Genomic DNA, 23,407 nt, shown 5'->3' with positions numbered 1-23,407 from the left:
TTAATGGCACAAAAAGAATTAAATGATCGTGAAGTAATAAACATTGTGGTTATGGAAGGATGGGAATTAAGTATTCTAGACTACTTAACTTTCAGAAAGGATAGGCAAAATAGAAAATGAAGTAATATTACAGAATGTTATAACACAAGAGAGAGGAAGAGCCTTAGCTTAGAAAATCAAAAAGAGGAATAAGTTTGGCTAGAACAAGGCACAAACCGCATTGATGGAAGTTGTATGTACAATGAACTCCAAAGAGTGGTCATATTGCAGGCACAGAAAAAGACAGGAAATCTGAGGAGCCTGTAATAAAGGTCATGCAATAATTGTAAACTTCATATAGTCTGAGTAAATGAAGATGAAGAGTATAGGCAGTGAATTCATGGAGCACACATGAGATGGTTTTCTAGATCAGGAAAGTGAGAAACAAATAGATTATTTCAGATCTAGTATTGTGTTATGAAAAGGGGGTAGTGGAGACTCTGGCAGTTAAAGAGCATTAAGGGGACAGGGATCACAATATATGCATTGGAAATAATTTAGTTCTAGTGGTAACTGGTCTGATTTAGTTTAATCTGCATACATTGAAATATAAAGACAGGGGATGTGAGTTAACTATGATGGTTTGCAAAACTACATGAAGGATATAACAATAAACAAGCATCAAGCAATATTTGAGGAATTAGTACCTTGCTTCAAGATTAATTGATACTTTAAGGTAAAATATTCCATCCTCTTGTGGAATGAAGTCTGTTTAATGGACTGAAAACAATGTGGAAATGAATGGGCAATTTTTGGAATAGGAGGGTGCGTGTAGATGGGTGTGATAGTGTTCTGTGCTATTAAAACTGGAAGTAGGTAGCTTGAATGCTTGTTTTGTGTGGGCTTTCAGAATCAGTGCTTCTAACCACCTATTCTGTCCTTTCACAGTCATTCTGTTTGTTCTCCCACCCTTTCCCTCACTCTGCAGCAAATTTGATATTAACTTTCCTAGTTCTGATTAACACTGTGTCACTAGCTTCTTTTTGAGATAATAGCCAAATAATCAAAGCACAGAAGATGCACTTAGAATTAGCAATGAAGTGTAAATTTTGAATAATATTTTTGTCCAGCATTTGTTGCAGGAGAAATCAATCCTCTTGAATTCAGGTCACATTTATTTTCTTTACATCATCAAGTTTAATCTCCTGGGGATCTAAGAGAGTTATAAGGAAATATGATGGAATTCTTAGGTTACACTGACAACAGACTGGGCCGACAGAATTCTTTTGCCTGGACCGCACTTCCCAGCACTTTTTTATTCCAAATTTCCAGCATTTGCAGTGTTTTGTTTTTTGTTCGTTAAACTTCTTAAATATATCATAGCATGGCAAATACGAAATAAACTGAAAAAAACTGTCACTCTTTATTTTCCTCTTCTCACACTCTCATATTACCTTTTCTTCTTTTCTCCCTTATCCAATTCAGCCTGGAAAATAAATCTGCCTGTTTTATTGTGGTTGATTACCTCCTTTATGTTGTTCAGTACCTCTCTGATGGTGATTTGAATACATGAGTCAGTACAAAGGAGAGCTACATGCTCCTTCAGCATGCCAATAAATGCTCTCAACACTAAGTCTTTATAATGGAATCGAATAGTAATCAGCGTTTTACCAAACACAAAAAGAGTTAAAAGTTCAAATAATGTCAAGTATTAAAACTTGCACTTAAATGCAGAGCACATGATACCTGCAGTACAGTACTGCACAAGATAAGGGCAGTGAAGTTACTATGCCCACAAAAGGAGATTCAGTTTATTTAAACTTGCAAAATTGTTAAACCCTCGTGTTTAAAGAAGCTGATGCTCACCTGGTTGGTCTTCTTCAATATTTTCAGGCTTCTTTTTCAGATAATACCTGAATAAACAAAACACAAAGAATGCTTTTGCAGTCACAACAATGTGCATATTTTGATGACATTTTTGCCAGCACGTGTTACAGAAGAAATCCAGTCCTCTGGAAATTTTGTCACAAGTTTATTTTCTTTACATCATCAATTTTAATCCCTTGGGGAGTGGAGCTTGAGGAACACCACTAGTCACTGGCAGCCAACCAGAAAAAGGCCTCCTTTATTCCCACTCACTGCCACCTGCCTGTCAGCCATTCCTCTAACAATGCCTGTATCTTTCCTGTAACGCCATAGGGTTTTATTTTGTTAAGCAGCATCATGTGAGGCACCATATCAAATGCCTCCTGAAAATCCCAGTAAATGACATTCAATGCCTCTCCATTGTCCACCCTGCTTGTTACTTCCTCGAAGAATTCTAACAGATTTGTCAGGCAAGATTTTCCTTCACAGAAACCATGCTGACATTGACTTATTTTATCACTAGTCTCCAAACCTTGTCCTTAATAATGGACTCCAACACTTTCCCAACCACTGAGGTTAGGCTAACTTGCCTATAATTTCCTCTCTTTTGTCTTCTTCCCTTCTTAAAGAGTGGAGTGACATTTGCAATTTTCCAGTCCTCCAGGACCATGCCAGAATCAGGTGATTCTTGAAAGATCATGACCAATGCATCTGTTATCTCTTCAGCAACTTCTTTCAGGACTCTGGGATGTAGTCCATCTGGTCCAGGTGACTTACCCACCTTGAGACCTTTGAGTTTGCCTGGCACTTTTCCCTTTATAATAGCAGTAGCACTCACTCCTGCTCCCTGACACTTATGGACCTTTGGCACACTGCTAGTGTCTTCCACAATAAAGACTGAAGCAAACTATAACATCTGCAATTTCTTTGTCCCCCATTACTACCTCACCAGCATCATTTTCCAGTGGTCTAATATCAACTCTCACCTTTTTATTCCTTATATAGCTGAAAGAATTTCTCGTATCCTGCTTTATACTATCAGCTAGTTACATATTACATCTTTTCTCTTCTCATAGCTTTTTAGTTGCCTTTTGTTGGGTTTTAAAAGCTTCCTAATCATCCAAATTCCCACTCATTTAGGAGTGGGATTTAAGGACACTTAAGAGTTATTATTCTAAATGTAGAACTGACATATTGTGCTCAAGAACTAGCTTGTCTCTGCCAACTATGGGATTATCTGTCAATGTACAAAATTGCCCAGGTATTAATTGTTCACCAAAACTACAACAAGTGCAATCAGGCAAATTACTGCTCCACCAGTCTCACCTTGATTATCGGCCACATGATGGAAAACCAAGTTTAATTCTCATTCAACCATACATAAGTACCCATGAATACAGCCAAGTGAAACAACGTTAATCTGGGGCCAAGGTACAAAACACAATACCAACAATCAGACACAGAACAAGGCACAAATAGCATATACAAGGTAGCAAGTAAACATGCAGTCACACAAGTATGTGTGTGTGTGTGTGTGTGTGTGTGTGTGTGTGTGTGTGTGTGTGTGTGTGTGTGTGTGTGTATATACATACATACACACACATACAAAGTCCCTGGCAGCAGTGGAAGGAGGGTTCAGCCCCCAACCCAGCATGGATGCCGTGCTGCATTGCCTCCTGCATCTCGTCTGCTGGACTGCTGCAACAGGCAAGCCCAAGGCTTGAGGCCTAGACCTCACTAAAACTGAGGCTATGCAACTCTCCTGCTATCTCTCCCACCAACAAACAAGGGAAATGGACTTGGTGTATTTTAAATAACTAATATCCAACAGGGTCTTGTGATTACAAGAGAAACTTCCAGGATAATCACTTGCTGTTAGACTGCCTACTGCTTTCGTGCACTGACTCCGATGCCTCTCTGTAGCAAGCAGTAACATGGTCCACATCAAGTCCCGCTCTTTCAGCTACCCGGCCATTGAGCAGGATACTGATGCGGTGGACCTGCAGTGCTTGAAGTTCTTAATGTCCAGCGTTGTCTCACAATCATAAAAAAGACATTTCAAAAAGACGAAAGCACCTTTGGCTGGCCCCCAAGAGGCCAGAGAATCTGAACATGCCACCATCTTACCAGAAGTATACCGGAAAAATGATGTTCACTATACTGTGAAGTGGCACTTAGTCACCTATAGCCTATCAGGATTTTCAAGGGACCAAGGAACTGAATTTCAGAGGTGAGTTAGGAGTGACCGCCCTGAAGACTCAGCATTTGACAAAGTACGGCATTGAGGAGTTTTCGTAAAAAAGAAACTACTGGGCATCAAGGGAAAAAAGAGTACAAAAGTTGGAGAAGATTATGGTTATCAAAAATAAATTATCCAAGCCTCAAGAGATCACTGCAGGGATTCCTCATGGCAGTGTCATAAGCAGATCTCTCTTCAACTGCTTCAGCAGTGACCCTGCTTCCTTCATAAGGTCCTGAGTTCAGATGGTTGCAGATGCTCAGTTCCATTCTGCCTTCTCTGATAATGAAGAAGGGTGTGAATAACATTTGGGCATGGGACTGTAGATGGTAAATAATATACATAAAAATATAACAAGGACAAGCAGGTTTAAGGCATTTGGCCTTCGATCCAATTCCCCCATTGAACTGTATCATGGCTATTCTTCTAACTCATTTTCAAGTCCTTGCCGCATATACTTTGACATTCAGAAGACAATTACTGTTTAAAATGCCAGCAACAACTAAGCCTCCAGGATCCTACTGTTTAAAGAATTCCAAAAATTCATTACCCTCTGTAATTTCTCCTCTTTCTAGCCATAAATCAACACCCTAAATATTTTTAGGTGCTAAAGGACCTTTGAGAAACAAAAATATTAAACAATTACCATTTCCTTTCATTTCTGAGGCTCGCACTGTCAATATTCTGAGAGTGGACATTGACCAGAAGGCCAACTGAACCTTCATCCAAAACATGTTACAAAAGTGGTCATAGAGTATCTTGCAATGAATGACTTGTCTATTCAAATTCCAAAGCCTTTTTAGCAAATAAAAGGCACAAATCAGATGCATAATAGAGAACTTCAAAATGTTTCAACAACTCCTCAACCTCACCATCTTTCCAGTCAAAGTAGCCTGTTTGATTAGCATCCCATTCACCATGTTAATATATTATTTCTGTTACTTGTACATTGTGTTATAAAGGATTGCTTTTATATTTATTGGTTTTTCTCTTTGCTTTATTGTGTTCTTTATGCTTATTGTATTTTTTAAGTTGCATGGGATCCTGAGTAATAATCATTTTGTTCTTTACACTCACATACTGAAGTATGACAATACACAACCTAGAATAAATAAAGTTCAAAGTAAATTTATTATCAAAATACATATATGTCACCATATACAAACCTGAGATTCATTTTCTTATGTGCATACCCAAAAAATCTATAGAATAATAGGCACAAAAGGTTAATGATAGGGGTTTATGGCATTAAAAAAGTTGGGAACCTCTGACTTAGACAGCACGGTAACACATCCTTCATGCCTAACGAGCTCATGCTAGCTAATTACACCCATGTGATCAATTAACCTACTAACCCATGCATCTTTGGACTGTGGGAGGTAACCAGATCACCCAGAGGAAACCCACACAGTCATGGAGAGAATGTTCAATCTCCTTGCAGTTGGGCAAAGACATTCAGAAAGCATAGCACTGGAAGTACAAATGTTAAAGGGATGCGAGAAAAGGCAAAGCCACAGAGCGAATTTGAAAAATTATATTTTTTATTTATTTATTGGTTCATTGTCCCATATACCAAGGTGCAGTGGAAAAATATTGTTAGCAACTCATCCAGCCAGATCATTCCATACGTACACTGAGGTAGAAAAAGGAAACAAAAATGCAGAATGTGGTATTGTAGCTACAGAAAAAAATGTGGTGCAAGGAAACAAACGAAGAGAAGGACTGTGATGAGGTAGATTGGGAAATCAAGAAATCATCCTCGGCAAGACTTTGGTAACAGTGGGATAGAAGCTGTCTTTGAGTCTAGCAATACTACATGATTTGATTTGAACTATCCTTCTCACTTAGAATTATTTATCATTTTTATGGGACTGAGAAACTCATTAAGTAGGCAGGTTTATGTTCCACACAATCAATACTAGCTGTTTTTTCCCTTCAGTTGCATTTGTCTCATATATAATCAATGCTAATCACTTCAATAACTCTGAAATGGTTCCAGGTTCTCTGAGTAAGGAAATTCACTATAATTTTGATCCATTAGTAACTCACAGCTGTTAACTGCTTAAAACATGAGGGTAAATGGAGAATATTTTCTAAAAATTAATTAAAAGCATCAGAGAAAAATAAACAGAAATTACTAGAAATTCATTGCCAATTGGCAGTGCTAATCATGCTATATGGTAACAAAATCCATCGTACTATCCCTCTGAAATTCATTCCCTTGACTATATAGTGATTTTATCACTACAGACAGTAATGAATTTCTAGATAAAGCAACTGATAATAGACAAGATTGTTCTCTGTAATGGAATGTCCTCATTACCGAAGAGAACAATTTTAACATGTTTCAGTTAGGGTAATTCAGACCACCATTTTAAATCCAAAGTTTCACAAAAAAATATAGTTCTCTAATATACGTGATTGAACGTTTTTAAATTAGTTTATACATAGAGTTCTTAGATTAATGCAATCATCTATCATTCATACCTCTTATGTCTTTTTGTAGTAGAGGTTGACCTTCTGGAAAGCGAGGCTGAAGGACTGTGGTCTATTTGGGGTGTCAGTCGCACCTTTGTACTTTCAGCACATTGCTGGTATTCAGGGTAGCTACTTCCGAGAACCGACTGAACCATTCCCAGTACAAAATCTTTCTCTGTAAATAAATACTGCTCATAGAATCTTTGGCTTTATGCAGAAGCACACATCAATGAAAATAATTTCTCTCTCATACACAGATATTAAGGCCCCAAAATTCATGCTGTGGTAAAGCTTATTCAGATCAGTGGGAAGAGAAATGAAGACAGGATCATAATGCAAGACATGAAAAATGCTGGAGGAACTCAGCAGGCCAGGCAGCATCTGCGGAAAAGAGTACAGTTGATATTTCGGGCTGAGACCCTTCATCAGGACTGGATAAAAAGATGAGGAGTCAGAGTAAGAAAGTGGGGAGGGGGGAAGAAGAACCACAAGGTGATAGGTGAAACCAGGAGGGGGAAGGGGTGAAGAGAAGACCTGGGGAGTTGACTGGTGAAAGAGATACAGGGCTGGAGAAGGGAGGATCTGATAGGAGAGGACAGAAGGCCATGGAAGAAGAAAAAGGGGGAGCACCAGGGGGAGGTAGGGAGGTGAAGAACAGGTAAGGAGATAACGTGAGAAAGAGAAATGGGAATGGGGAATGATGGGGAGGGGGGAGCATTACCAGAGGTTTGAAAAATTGATGTTCATGCCATCAGGTTCCAGCATCTGCAGATTTTCTCTTGTTTATCATAATGTGAGATCCAGTTCTACAGTTTATGTACTTCTGTCATTTTAGCGAACCCTTTAAAATTCCAATGTTTGGGGCATGGGTAGATATCCAATGTTTGGGGCATGGGTAGATATTCCAATGTTTGGGGCATGAGTAGATATTCCACCTACTCCTTTGCATGTTTGACAAGCTCCTGAGCTTCCCTGTGAGTTTTCTGATAGACTCTTTCAAACCTTACACCACTGGAGAGTGGTCATAGGCTCCTGAAATTAATAGGTTTAATATGGTCCAGGTAATCAATCCTGAATTATTTAATTTCATGTTTACTATTTGTTGTGACATAATTTTCATCCAGCTCCAGGTTTGGCAAATAATTGAACAATAAAACTGAACTGAATAGTTGGGGACAGAAAATGACCAAAATGTTTCCAGCGATTTATTAAAATACTTAATGGAAAGGAATCTAATGCCTCAACCTGATATGGCATAGTTGTTACTCCAGTATTATATCCTAACAGAGAAACTGGCCCTTCAGCCCAAATGGCCCACATTGAATATGTTGCTCAGAAAGTTAGTCTCATCTGCCCGTATTTGGCCCATAACACTCTAAACACCTCCTCTCCATGTACTTATCTAGATGGCTTTTAAATGTTGATAATATTCCCACCTCAACCACTATTTCTAGCAGCTTATTCCAAATGTGCACCTCTCTTTGCGTAAAGAAGCTGCCCTGATATCTCTTTTGAATCTCTTACCTCTGGTCTTAAACCTATGCCCTCTTGTTTTTAGCACATCTCCCTGTGGAAAATTCTATGCGCTTTCTTTCTCTCTATGCCAATCAAGATCTAACATACCTCTATCAGGTCACTCCTTAATTTATTATGCGAAAGAGAGTTATATTCTAATCTACACCACCTCTCCTTGTAGTTCAAGCTTGCAAGTCCAGGAAACAACCTCCGAAATCTTTTCTGCACTCTTTCTAGTTTAATAACATCTTTCCTATAAAAGGGTGGTCAAAACTATGCACAATACTCATGCAGCCTCACTGACATCACAACTGCAACATAACTTCCCAACTCCTGTACTCATTGCCTTGACTGATAAAGGCCAGTGTACCAAATGCCTTCTTTATCACCTTATCTACTTGTGACACCACTGTGTAAGTCCTGTCCTGGTTTGATCATCCAAAATGCAACACTGCACACTTATGGGGATTGAAATCCATTTGCTGATCCTCAGCCCACATACCTAGATGATCAACATTTGCCTGCAATTTTTATAATGTTCTACACTATCTACAATGGCACCTATTTTGTGTGATCTGTAAACTTACTAACAATGCCTTGTGCACTCACATCCCAATTATTTTAATAAATTACAATCAAAAAAGTCTCAGCACCAACTCCTGCGGCACACCACTAGACATAGGGCTCCAATCTGAGGAAAAAACACCCTGACTATCACCCTCTGCTTCCTACTGCTGAGCCAATTATGAATCCACCCCACTATCTCTTTCTGGATCCCATGTAATCGAACCTTCCAGGCTAGCCTGCCATGAGGGAGCTTAGGACCATCAGACATAGGAGCAGAATTAGGCCATTCAGCCCATTGAGTCCTCGCTACCATTTCATCACGGCTGATGCTGGATCCCATTCAACCCCTCTCACAATATTACTTGATGCCCCGACCAATCAGGAATCTATCAGCTTCCACTCTGAATATGCCCACAGACTTGGTCACCACAGTCTGTGGCAGAGCATTCCACAGATTCACCACTCGTTGGCTAAAAAAGTCCTTTCTTACCTCTGTTCTAAAAGGTAAACAACCTTATCAATGACCTTGCTAAATCCCATATGGACAACAGCCACTGTGCTACCCTTATCTATCCTCTTGGTTACCTCTTTGAAGAACTCCAGGAGGTTTGACAAGTATGACTTCCTAAGCACAACGCAGTACAGACTGTGCTGAATCAGATCTTGTCTCTCCAAATGTTGAAAGGTCCAGTCACTCAAAATCCCCTTGAAAAACTTGCCCTCCACAGATGTTAGAATCATTGGCCTGTAGTTTCCTGGCTTGCTTTGCTACATTTTTTTAAACAATGGTACCACATCAGCATTCATCAGTCCCCTAGAACCTCACTGAACTCAAGTGAATCTTAAAGCCCCTGAACATGAGATTGGCAAGCTACAGTATTACTCTCTTAAAATGAGATTGATATAATATTATTCCCTTGTTAGTACTGTCCCCATCATAAAAGCAAGTTATATAAAAAAAAGTCCCAAACAGTCAATAAATAGCATCAATGATACAACAGGAGTAAAATTATACTTCTAACAAACATTTAAAAATGTCTAAGGAAGTGAGAAACAGAATGAAAGCAGTATGAGTTAATTGAAACTATGTTCCAGTCGCTCACGTACCTGAACACAGTGTGTGAGTAAATGATTCACAAAGGCTAAAGTTTTCCTCACCTCTTTGCCCTGCACAAAGCAACCACTGCTGGATGGCAGAGAATGAGTCAGTTTGTAGAAGCTGGCAAAGTAATTCCAGAACCTGAGTAGGAAAACAAATATCAGGGTCAGAGTGACATGATATTATCATGATAGATAAGGATGATAGTGAGAATCAATCCTTGGCAACATCTACAAGCACAAGTGAATTCACAGCCTTGTATATTGTGTCTTATAATTGACCAAAAATGCTTAAAGAAGTAGGGAGAATGTTGGAAAATCTTAATGCTCTTTTTTTAATCCAAGATTCCCTGCTGTGAAAGTAGCACACACACCAACACGAGACATGTACGCAGGAATGGGTAAACAGACATGCAGATTGAAGAGATGAGCTTGTTTACACACGCGATGCAGATCTAGTGCCATGCAACACTGGAACAGGAGAGCTAATGTATGCATGCGCAAATATACATGGATGCAAAGACATGCACGGTGGTAACAACAGACAACAACATTCTAGCCTGTCTCCGATCACATACCATCCAAAATGTAATCTTTAAGTGAAGTGCAGCTGTTGGGAGGCAAAACTGGACTGAACTGTATGCATACTTAGCTGCACAATTGTGGGAGTAGAGAGAGAGTAAAGCAGTGGGCTAAGTACACGTACTTGCGGTGTGCCAGTGGTGATTGTCAACAAGAAGGAGATGTTATTTCCTATCTGCATTGACTATCGTCTCCCAATGAGGAAGTCAAGGATCCACTTGCAGAGGGAAATACAGAGGCACAGAGGGAGGTGCATGTGCAGTATGTTGTTTTATCCTCAGAGTTATTTTGCTTGACGTTCTTCTATCTGAAATATGAATAAACTAATTGTTAGATTTTGTTCCTTAAAAAAGTTGAACTTACCAGTAACTCTTGGTCCTGGTAGGGTCCATTGTGTTTATTTCTCTCCTGGGTACCATTTTTAGATGATCGGTGACCCAGTGCAGGAGTACAGCTTGGAATTATCCGACCAGTCTGTGCAGAATATTGAGTCATTCTCCGTTCTTCTGTCTGACGAAATGAATGGGAACATTATCATTAATTCTCCTTCAGCGAAGAATACCTAGCTCTGTACCTTCCAAAAGCTGAGGCATATTTGTAAAACTCAAATGTTATTTCTATCTTTTGTATCCATTCTGCTTTAAGGTAAGTACGCATCCCTTTGAAATGGAACCAGCATACTCTGGCTATCAGAACATATGCCCCAATCATGCAAGCTATGAAGGAGCCATTGAAGATTTCTCCTCTTACCCTGGTCAGCATTCCAGACAGAGATCCTACTGGAAGACTTCAATACCAGTTGTGGAACAACATAATCTTATAGAAAGACATGATTGGCCAGGAGTGTGTAGACAATGCTGACACCCAAGGTGGGGGTTGGTGTTCCATGATAAACTCTCTGTGATGCTCCAATGTGGCAGTTTTGTCATATTCTTACACACGTTCCCCCAACCTGGAACACCGAACAATCGTGTGCCGACTATTAACATAACATAAAAAATAGGAGCAGGCGCGTAGACCATCTGGCCTTTCGAGCCTAATCATGATCCTGACCACAGTTCACATGTCACCATCTGCCAGCTGTAATCAGGCACCAAATAAGGAACAGTCGACCCCCATGCATATCAAATCATCGTCAGGGATGTCAATCAGACTTGTTTAACAAAATCTCGGCCCAATTACCATCAGCATATAGCTAATAACGCCAGTGAGAAGTGTAGAGGGCAGGCTGTTTTCTATAAAGTGTTGAGCTGTGTCTACAACTCTCTGCAGTTTCTTGCAGCACAGGCAGGGCAGTTGCCACATCAAGCTGTGATGCTTTTGGATAGGATGTTTTCTATGGTGCAATGATAAAAATTGGTGAGGGTTAAAGAGAATATTCTAAACCTCTTTTACCTCCTGAGGAAATGGAGGTGCTGGCAAGCTTCCATGGCATCTACACGGCAAGGTCTGATAAGCAGTAAGGCTTTTGATAGTGTTCCGTATGGTAAGCTCATCTGGAAGGGGAGCGAGCAAACTGGATACAAAATTGGTTATATAGTAGGAAACAGGGCATGACGATGGAAAAATGTTTCTCAGAGTGGAGATCTGTGCCTTGCGCTCTGGCCCAGTGATTGAAGCTGGGCCTGTCGTTGTCATCTACATTAGATATTTGGATGAGGATATATAAGGCACAGTTGGTACATTTACAAAGTAGACTAAAATAGGGGGTGTTGTGGACATCGAAGAAGAGTATTAAGAATTACAGCGGAATCTTGAGTGGCTGGGTGGATAAGAAAAGAAATGGCAAATGGAATTTAATTCAGTTCAGTGCAAAGTGTTACATTTTGGAAGGACGAATCAGAACTTGTGCCTCTTGTCTTCACCCTACCACCTCATGAGCCTCCACATTCAACACATCATTCTCCACACATTCTGCCAGCTACAACAGGATACTACCACCAAACACATCTTTACCTCCCCACCCCCTCACTGTTTTCCACAGGGATCACTCTCCTTGTGTTTCTCTTGTCCATTCGTCCATCCTAACTAATCTCTCTCCTGGCACATATCCCTGCAAATGTCTAAAATGATACGTTGCCCGTTTACCTCCTCTCTCACAGCCATTCAAGGCCCCAAACAGTCCTTCCAGGTGAGGCAGTACTTCACCTGCAAATTTCCTATCTCCATCTCGTTCCAAATGTCCATCCATGGCCTCCTCTTTTGCCATGATGAGGCCACTCTCAGGGTGGAGGATCAACATTTCCTATTGCATCTAGATAACCTCCAACTTGATAACATGAACATCAATTTCTCCTTCCAGTAACTTTTACCCTTCCCCTTCCCTCTTTCTCTATTTCCCAATCTGGCCTCTTATTTCTTCTCCTCACCTGCCTAGCACCTCTCACTGGTGCCCCTCCTTCTTCCCTGTCTCCCATGGTCCTCTCTTCTCTACTATCAGATTCCTTCTTCTCCAGCCCTTTACCTTTCCAATCACTTGGCCTCACCTATCACATTCTAGCTATCCTCCTTCCCCTCGCCCCACCTTTTCATTCTGACATCTTCCCCCTTCTTGTCCAGTCCTGAAGAAGGGTCTCGGTCCGAAACATTGACTGTTTATTCATTTTCACTGATGCTGCCTGACATGCTGAGTTCCTCCAGCATTTTGTGTGTGTTGCTCAAAGTTTATTATAACTGTTTTATACGATGTGAAATTTGTTGTTTTGTGGCTGATGTACAGTGCCATAACATAGGATTACTATAAATTACAAAAATAAAATTAATATTACAAAAAAAAAGAGGAATAATAAGGTAATGTTCATGGGTTCAGAAATCTGATGGCAGAGGGGAAGAAGTTGCTTCTAAATCATTGATTGTGTGTCTTCAGGCTCTTGTATTTCCTCCTTGATGGTAGCAATGAGAAGAGGGCATGTCCTGGACGGTGAGAGTTCTCAATGAGAGCACTTAAGGCACTGCCTGTTGAAGAAGTCCTTGATGGTGAGAATTTTTGAAGACCCTGCCCTGGAGTTAAACTCAGACTTTGGTGCTTTGCGGTGTTGGGACCTGCTCCTGGGAGCTCACGACTGGCCACTGTTCGATATCCCAAGGACATGGTCGAGAAAACGAGTGCATCTTCCGGGTTCCAAGGTTTTGCGGCCCTGGGGATGGGCTGATTCTAAGCCGGTGCCGCCAACTGAAGCATCATGAGAGAAAACGGAACATCGGGAACAGCCGATCAGCTGTTGGAGGGTCTCTCTCTCTCTCTCTCTCTTTCTCTCTCATTTGTTACCGATTCTCCAGGCGGAGAACTTCGAAAAAAAGTGGTGCAATAGACTTCTAACACCGTAAATCACCGAGTTGTTTTGTTATGTCTCCCCTCTTGCTGTGTAAGGGGACACCTCTTTTTTCCCTTTCTTAGGGAGAGAGAGAGCCCGATGTATGTCGAATTGTCAGGTAAGTGATTAGTTTTTGTTGTACACCAGATCATGGGCTTTACTGGGGGTCTTACTCTTGCATACTTGGTGGGTGGAGGGTGCTGATACTTTTTTGTGGAAGTGGGTGGGGGAGGGTTGTTGCTTTCCTACTGCTTATGCGTGGGAGGGGAGTGGGGGGGCTTTGGGGTTGTAACATTTTTACTGTCACTCATTCTGTGGACCACTCTTCTGTTTTCATGGATGTCAGTGAAAAAGAAGAATTTCAGGATATATTTTGCATCTGTTTCTCTGATATTAAATAGAACTATTGAACCATTGAACTATTGAATTGTGAGCATGATCGACCTGGCCGAGGTGACATCTCTCTGCAGCCTCTTGTGATCCTAACCATTGGTGCTTCAATACTGTTATGCAGCCAGCCAGACTTCTTTCCATGCACACAAGGTAGGATTTTTTTATTGAATAAAAGGGCACTGGGTACTGTTGCAGTACAGATGGGTCTTGGAGTACAGGTGCATAACTCCTTTAAAGGGCTTCACAGCTATATAAGGCTTTTTGCATGCTGACCTTAATTAGGCAGGGCAAAGAATTTAGAAACTTATAGGTTATGTTACAATTGTACAAGATATTGGTGGGGCCATCCCTGGAGCAATGTGTTCAGCCTTTGTCACATAATTATAGGAAGGATTTTATTAAACTGCGAAGAATGTAGAAAAAGACTTATAAAAGTATCACCAGGATCTCCAAGTTTGCGGATGACACGAAGCTGGGTGGCAGTGTTAGCTGTGAGGAGGATGCTAAGAGGATGCAGGATGACTTGGATAGGTTACGTGAGTGGCAAATTCATGGCAGATGCAATTTAATGTGGATAAATGTGAAGTTATCCACTTTGGTGGCAAAAATAGGAAAACAGATTATTATCTGAATGGTGGCCGATTAGGAAAAGGGGAGGTGCAACAAGACCTGGGTGTCATTATACACCAGTCATTGAAAGTGGGCATGCAGGTACAGCAGGCGGTGAAAAAGGCGAATGGTATGTTGGCATTTATAGCGAGAGGATTCAAGTACAGGAGCAGGGAGGTACTACTGCAGTTGTACAAGGCCTTGGTGAGACCACACCTGGAGTATTGTGTGCAGTTTTGGTCCCCTAATCTGAGGAAAGACATCTTTGCCATAGAGGGAGTACAAAGAAGGTTCACCAGATTGATTCCTGGGATGGCAGGACTTTCATATGAAGAAAGACTGGATGAATTGGGCTTGTACTCGTTGGAATTTAGAAGATTGAGGGGGGATCTGATTGAAACGTATAAGATCCTAAAGGGATTGGACAGGCTAGATGCAGGAAGATTGTTCCCGATGTTGGGGAAGTCCAGAACGAGGGGTCACAGTTTGAGGATAGAGGGGAAGCCTTTTAGGACCGAGATTAGGAAAAACTTCTTCACACAGAGAGTGGTGAATCTGTGGAATTCTCTGCCACAGGAAACTGTTGAGGCCAGTTCATTGGCTATATTTAAGAGGGAGTTAGATATGGCCCTTGTGGCTACGGGGGTCAGGGGGTATGGAGGGAAGGCTGGGGCGGGGTTCTGAGTTGGATGATCAGCCATGATCATAATAAATGGCGGTGCAGGCTCGAAGGGCCGAATGGCCTACTCCTGCACCTATTTTCTATGTTTCTATGTTTCTATTCAAGGGACTAAATTAGAGGGATAGACAAGTTGGGCCTTTAGTTTGGAGTGTAGGAGACTGAGGGCTAATCTCACAGAGGTATATAGAATCCGGAAGGGAATAGATAGGGTGAGCAGTCTTTTATCCAATGTCAGGGAATTCAAAACCAGAGGACATAATATTAAGGTTAGAGATGATAGACAAAAGGTTGAGGTGCAACCTTTTTACACAGAAAGTGGTAGATATAAGGAGCCAGCTGCCAGAAGAAGTGGTGGAGGCAGGTACATTAGATACATGTAAGAAGCACATGGACAGGTAAATGGATGACAAGAGTTTAAAGGGATTGGGGCTAAGCACTGAAAAATGGGATTATCTTGAATATAGATATTGGTTGGCATGGATATGTATTTGTTGGCATGGATATGGAAAGGCATTTTACTGTTCTGTAGATGGATCTCCTTAACTCAAACTATGAAAAGTGGAGAGAGGGAGAGAGAGAGAACTCTAGTTTTGCTGCTCATGGAAACAAACACACACACACACATATATATCAGACTTCTAAATTTAAAAATATTATGAGAGCTTATTCATATGTAGGGGGGGACTTGGAACTGGGAGAGCTGTATAGCCGGTGCCTGAAATCAATTAATGTTCAGGCGAAATTTGTGATAGTGGTATGCTGAGATCTTGTGAGAAGGTTTCTTCCAAGTCAGTTGCAAGCACCATCCTTTCTCTGTAATTGTGTCAAAATAATTAAAGCAATATATAGTTTAATCCTGATCTTAGAAGATTACTAGGCATTGAAATATTATCTATTAATTGAAAAGAAAAATATTCATTGATGTCTGCGCCTTACTCGGTAAATTAAATTATCTGATTTTCACATTGATAACTTGTAGTAAGTCTGACTGATCCTAGAACATTTTTCTTCCTTTACATTTGACCATCATCTCATATAATTATTTCCATAAAGTTGGTTTGTCAAACTGAATCTCTTCATTTCATTCAGAATGCAGTCCTTTAAAATATATAGGGCAATACTTGAAAGCTTTAAACACATGTTGAGAGCAGCAACTTGAAATGTCTTTCAGAAGTTTTATGCATATGCATTGAGATACAGTAACTGTTAAGTAGATTTCTTTTTATCAAGTAAAATCCTGGAAGAATGCAGCGGGTCAGGAATCAACCTATGGAACAAAATAAAGAGGATTGGGCCAATGGTTTCTGGATCAAATTAACACCTTTGAGGAGGAGTAAAAATTGCAATTTAAATCCCCAAATCTCTTCCTCACTGACTGTGCATCTCATAATTAATTGATAGGGAATAAAGTAATAAGGAACAAGCTTCATTATTTGGTATCACCCATGTGGGCTTCTCATTATGAAGACAAGAAGGTACCACAGGAGCTTTGTTGAAATTACCAGCTTGGGCCAACATAGAACTTCTCTTCCTTTTTAAAGATTTGAGCATATGAAGCTAATGTAATCTCTATAAGAACAATAAAATGTAACCATATTGCAAAGCTATTTAGCTAATGAAAGTTGTGCTGACCTTTTTTTGTTCAGGCGGTTCAGGTAGAAGGAAGCAAGCCTTAGAGGCAAATTCTCTCAGTTCTTCCCGCCAAGCTTCAGACAGTGGTGCTGGAAAAAAAAGGTCATTCTTACTACACTGACATGTGATAATCTCTGAATAAGTACTGCCAAGCTTATCTGAACATTGACAGATTTCCTAAAATTGAGATTTATTCAAAAGTATCCATACAAGATGATGAACTGGAGGAATACTTTAATCATTAAAGTGTGTTTTAAAAGCAGTGCTGAATATCTAATAACAGGCATTGAGGAATAATTGTAAATTACTGCAACAAATATTTTTAACACTTATTTGAAAGTAGTATAGCATCAAGACCAATAATACAAGTACAAAATCGGAACAAGCTTCCCTGCTGATATATGAGGCTACAATGACAATTTGAATTCGTGTCATTGTTCACTTGTCAAAGTGTTCTGCAAGAATGTCATCAAACAAAATTTGATGCTGAACTTAAAAAGATAATATTTTACCCAGTTATTGGAAGGTTAGTTAAAGAGGTGAGGTCAAGGACTTTTTTTAAAGAATGGAGGGTAGGGATGCTTATCATAGAATGGTTACAGCACAGAAGACCAATCTTTCTATCAAAGCAACTCTCTAGTTCCACCCTCTGGCCTTTCCTCCACGGTCTTTCAAAAATTTCTCCACTAGATAGCTATTCAATTCTCTTTCAAATCTGCCTCCACCACATCTGCAGGTAGGGCATTTCTGTTCCTACCACATGATATCTCACAATTCTCTCCTCTTGTTCTCAACCTCTCCAATAAAGGAAGTAATATCCTCCTTTCCACTCTGTCCAAAGCCACATCATTTTATCCAATTTTTTTCATCTGCCTTCTCTTCAAAAATACAGCCACTGTTTCTCTACTCTAGGCTTTTAATTTGTTCAGGGAAACATTCCGATAAATTTTTCTCTTAAGGCATTCACATCCTTTGTCATGAAGTGTGACAACCAGAATTGAACAGAATAATTCATCTGGGAATTGACCAGAGTTTGATTAAGATTTGGCATAACTTCACTACTTTTATATACTATGCCTCTATTGAAAAACCCCTGAAATGTGTAAACCCTACTAACCAAATATGATTAGTGTCCCTGTAATTTCCTTATTTATTTTCCTCAAAAAAATTACTCTCATCCTGTCCTGTTGACTTACTGTAAATTCAGTTAACTTTTTCAATCCCTCTATCCTGTTTATTTTTGATAGTCTTAACTATCTCCTCTTTCACCATTAATTCGAAAGTTCCCTTTTCCCTAAAGAAGATAGATGCAAAATATTCAGTTAACATTCCCTTTAGTCTCCATCTGTAAGTTTCCAATTATGTCCTAAAACGGCCCCACTCCTCCACGAATTCTCCATTTGCTATTTATATGCTGAAAAAAAAACTTATAGATTTCTCAATTACTTTGACAGCTAATCACTTCTCATACATCACCTTTGCCTGTTTTGGTTTTCACTTTCTGCTCAGATTCTTCTGCAATGGATCTGTTTTTGCTGTGATTGACAAATTTAACTCCTGTCATAAGTGGCCTTATACTAGTTTTATTTTTTGTTATGTATCAGATTTAGTTATTCTTCCCTTACACCTACCTGCTCAACTGGGACTGTGTGGACCTGAGCCAACCTTTAATTCATGATCCTCTCCACCTCAAAGATTATTACTAAACCAGTTTATATGATGGTAATTAACATCTCCCATATAGTTTGTGCACTTCTGTAACTTCCTACCATGTTTTCTCCTCTAGTTCTCTCCTGGTGGTCTAGTGAATATGCCCAGAAGTTCAATATTTTTGTCAACTGTTTCTTAGCTCTAAACATGTTTTGTCTTTGCTCTCTTTCCAATATCGTCCCTTTCAGATACTGTATTATTCTCTTGAATTAGTACTCTCCTTTTCGATCCATATTCTTCCTGACCACATTGCATCCTGAAATATTTAGCACCCAGTTATAGAAACAGAGCCACATAGAAAATGGGAGTAGAAATAGGCCATTTGGTCTTAAAGTGCTGCTGCATTATTCAGCATAATCAGAGATGATCATTCCCTGTCATACAGTGGATGATCATCTCACCCTTCTTTTCCAGTCGATGGTTTATTCATTTCTATAGATGCTGCCTGACCTGCTGAGTTCCCACAGCATTTTGTGTGTGTTGCTCTGGATTTCCATCTCCTACAGAGTTTCTTTTGTTTATCACCCACTCCTGCCTTCTTCCCCTGTCTCTTAAAGCCTTTGGCATTTAGAAATGTATCTTTCTAGAATACCTGAAATGTACTGTATTCTATGAGTGGAGAATTCTACTGATTCCTCATTCATGAGTGAAGAAATTTCTCCCAATTTATTTTCTAAATGACACATCCTGAATCATGAGGCTGATTCTGAATTCTCCCACCTTCGTGAATGTTCTACCTGTATTTCGTCTGTCTGGCGCTGTTAGAATGTTATAATTTTCTATGCCATCCTGGGTCATTCTTCTATACTACTGTGAATACTGGCCTAACAAACCCAGTCTCTCCTCATAGTGTTTGTCTAGCTATCCCAAGAATCAGTCTGTAAAAGCTTGCTGTACTTGCTCATTGGCAGAACATCTTTCCTCAGATAAGAAGAGAAAAAAGAAAGAGATCTCACGGGGCTCTGTTTAATCACAACAAGACATCTTTACTCTTAGACTTGAAAACCTTTTCAATAAAGGTCAGCATGCCTGTTGCCCTTCTAACTACTTTCTGTATCTGTACATTTGCTTTTAATGACTGCAGTAAGAGGAAAATCAGGTATCATTGCTCCTTATTGTATCTCAATCGATCATCATTTCGATCATTAATCTTTCTCTTCTGAGGACCAAAGTTGAATATCGCATATTATTTGCCCACTGTCTAAACTTGCTTAGTTTATTTTGCAGCCACTTTGCACACTTGTCACAGCTTGCATTCGCATCCAGTTCTACCAGTCTTTGAATCGAGTTTCTAGCTGCAAAGTGCAGAACTGTGAGTAATTCCCAGCAGTGCTAATGGAGTGAAAATGAGCCAATATTACAATTGACTGACCTGTGGCAGGAATGGCCACTTCTAATGGAAATAGAGGAAATAAGTTAGCTGCAGTTGTAGAATGTGATATGGTGTTTGCAAAGCTTAAATATTTTCAACAGAAGATAACATCCATCTACATTTGGCTTTTTTGCTCATCGGGAAGGCTGGTTCTGTTCTGGGGGTGGAACTGGATTCCCTGGTGGTTGTGCGTGACAGAAAGATGCTGCAGGAGCTACGGAGCATTATGGACAATCCCTCTCACCCCCTCCATGACATACCGGACAAACAGAGGAGCACCTTTAGTAACAAACTGATTCCACCGAGGGGCGCCACTGAGCACCACAGGAGATCCTTTCTCCCTATTGGCTACAAGACTCTACAACTCCTCCTCCCTAAGTATATAAGTATGTGGTTTCATTGCACACCTGTATTTTGCACTATTAGTTTTTAATGCATATTTTAGACTTCTTTCACACCTCAATGCTTATATTTTGTATTTTAAAGTATATATTTCTGACTGAGCAACCTTGCAAGAATAGTTTCCTTTGGGATAAATAAAGTTTTATCTTATCTTGTATAAAGGGAATGAAGCCATGGACAGATGTGAGAATGGGACTGAGAATTAAAGTGGTAAATAACAGGGAACTCAGGATTACCCTAGCAGACTGAATGTGGATGCTTTGCAAAGTAGTTCATCAATCTGTATTGACATATGTACCCAATGTTAAGCCATCCTCTGATAAATGCATTTAGCTTTAGGAATTGTACAATATTACCTTTTATCATGGCTTTGAATGAGGAGTCCTCCATCTCACTTCCAGAATATCAGCTCTATGGGTGCCTTGTTATAGGATTTAGCTATCCTTTTCTTTTAATTAGTCCATTATCCCCACATTAAATGAGCATTCCTGGAATCTCACTAAAGGTTTTGAGACATCTTAATTATGTTCTTCACAGCTCTTGCACTTGCCTGTCTATTTACGGGCTCATTATCTGGACCTATTAGATAGTTACAAATCTTGCATGCCTTAATGGATCATACCATAACACCTTTATGAAAGTTAAGAGTAAGCCTTTTAAAAATACTCAGGTCCATTAGTCTCCATGGTGCTACTTATGGAATTCAAATATCCCCCATACCGCAGCAATGAACCCTTTACTGTACTCCAGGTAGAGAACCACAGTTTTCAGAATGATGCTTAGAATTTGATTTTCAATAATTTTAATTTTCAATGATGTTCTTCATAACAAAGCATCCATGCTCTCATATCTTCTATAAGCCATTTAGATACATATGTGATAAGCCCATAGTCCAAGCTGGGATGCAAGTCCATAATTCCCTGAAATTGGCAACACAAGAGGGTAGGGTACACGATGCTTGCCTTCATCAGTCAGGGCACTGAGTATAAAAGGGAACAAATCATGTTGTGGCTGTGTAAAGCTTTAGTTAGACTGCATTTGGAGCATTGTGTGCAGTTTTGGTTCTCACGCTGCTGAAGAATGTGAAGACTTTGGAGAGGGTGCAGAAGAGTTTCAGCAGGTTACTGTATTAGTTAAATGAAGAGCTTGGATAAAGTTGGAATACTTTCTCTGGAGCACAAAGGCTGAGGGACAACCTGGTAAAAGTATATAAAATTATGATAGATATAGATGGGGTGGATAATCAGAGTCTTATTGGAGATCTGTGAGGCAGGTGTATTTCGCAAAGAGAGTGGTAGGTACCTGAAAAATACTGCCAGGGGAGGTAGTAAAAGAAACGATGATGCTATCACTTAAGAGACGTTTAGACAGACACATGAATAGGCAGGGAAGAAAGGGATATGTACCAGTGCAGGCAAATGGGATTAGTTTAACAGGCAATCTGCGAGAGGAACTCAGCAATTTGTGCAGCATCTATGGATGGAAAGGAATTATGTTTTGGGGCAAAACTGAGCAGCAGTACCTGGTGCAAGGATTTGACCCAAAACATCGACAATTTCTTTTCTCCCATTGATGCAGCTTGATCCACTGAATTCCTTCTGCAGTTTATTTGTTGCTCCAAGTTCTCTTGTGTTTCCTGGGAATCACGGTCAGTGCAGACATGGTGGGCCAAAGGGCATGGTTACATCCGTACCTCACTATCTTCTGAGTTCGAAGGTAAACCGTCATAGATCCCTTTCCATTTGTGGCAAGTTCCACTCCACAAAAGGCTTACAAATGCTTTCTATTTTTTATTTCAAATTTGCAGAGCTGTCGAGCTTTCATTGCCCCTCCCAGAATGTATTAATTTGTCAGTAACAATACAAACCTATGGTAGGCTTTGGGATACTTCCATCTCCGAAGGCATTACAATGGAAAATACTGATAGGCAATCCAAGTCTTCCCAGGACTGTGGTTGGAAATTGGCTCTTTATCAATGGGTGTGGAGAAAGTGGAGTGCTGACATGCCAGTCATCATTTACTGTGCAAACAGGCATTCCGTTGAGTCCTATGAAAAAAAATGAAAAGCACACATCCTGAATCTTTTTCCTGTAGTTTGTTTCAGAGATAAGGTATACCATTCCTTAGACAATAATGAGCAATATGTTTTGCATATAAACTGTGACATCAACAATTTTAACTTCTAGATCAAATTTTTTCTCTACCACAATACTGTAAATTAAAATAAAAGAGGTAATTTGGATCAAGCAACCCACAAGGAAATTAAACATAATTTAGAATGTTTTTACTGTTTCTGTGGAAACAACTAATAAAGTCTCTCTCTTTCCTAGAGGTCTAAATCACCAAACTTTCCAAGTCTATGCTCTGTCTGCCAGAAAAAGCGGGATCGCCAGTGACCGCCCATTTTAATTCCATTTTCCTTTCCCATTCCGACATGTCAGTCCATGGCCTCCTCTACTGCCGCGATAAGACCACACTCAGGTTGGAGGAGCAACACCTTATATTCTGTCTGGGTAACCTGCAACCTGATGGCAGAACATCACACTACCAGTAATGGCCTCCGCTTCACTATTCTCCATTCTCATTTGCCTCTCTCACCTGATCTCCTTACTTGCCCTTCACCTCCCCTTGGTGCTCCTTCCCCTTCCCTTTCTTCTATGGCCTTCTGTCCACTCCTGTCAGATTCCCCCTTCACATTCACCAATCAACTTCCCAGCTCTTTACTTGACCACTTCCCCATTGGTTTCACCTACCACCTACTACCTCGTACGTCTTTCTCCCCTCCACTCCACCCCACCGCCTTCTTACTCTGACTTCTGATCTTTTTTCTCCAGTTCTGATGAAGTGTCTGAGCCCAAAATGTCGACTGTTGCAGTGATATGAGGTTCATACTTGGCATAGAATAAATTGGAGGGACATGATAAAAAATAATCATAAAGACAAGACTGATTTAAATTAAATCTCTGCTG

The 23,407-nt window shown here is 40.1% G+C and overlaps 1 protein-coding gene across 1 annotated transcript in view; it reads right to left on the bottom strand.

Moving 5' to 3' along the window:
• LOC134358191 (protein TBATA-like) overlaps positions 1-23,407 on the bottom strand; it is a 46,022-nt gene that overhangs the window by 5,755 nt on the left and 16,860 nt on the right. Inside the window, exons 4-9 of the mRNA XM_063070184.1 lie at positions 22,306-22,485; positions 16,955-17,043; positions 10,688-10,834; positions 9,803-9,884; positions 6,572-6,737; positions 1,846-1,892 (exon numbers count right to left, since the gene is read on the bottom strand). Of these exons, the coding sequence (XP_062926254.1) occupies positions 1,846-1,892; positions 6,572-6,737; positions 9,803-9,884; positions 10,688-10,834; positions 16,955-17,043; positions 22,306-22,485 (711 nt within the window). The remainder of the gene's footprint in view (positions 1-1,845; positions 1,893-6,571; positions 6,738-9,802; positions 9,885-10,687; positions 10,835-16,954; positions 17,044-22,305; positions 22,486-23,407) is intronic.

Source organism: Mobula hypostoma, chromosome 18 (assembly GCF_963921235.1).
Source record: "Mobula hypostoma chromosome 18, sMobHyp1.1, whole genome shotgun sequence".
In the NCBI taxonomy this organism is placed as follows: Eukaryota; Metazoa; Chordata; class Chondrichthyes; order Myliobatiformes; family Myliobatidae; genus Mobula; species Mobula hypostoma.
Note: the sequence above shows the minus strand (reverse complement) of the source record. Positions and strands in the feature narration are given on the sequence as shown.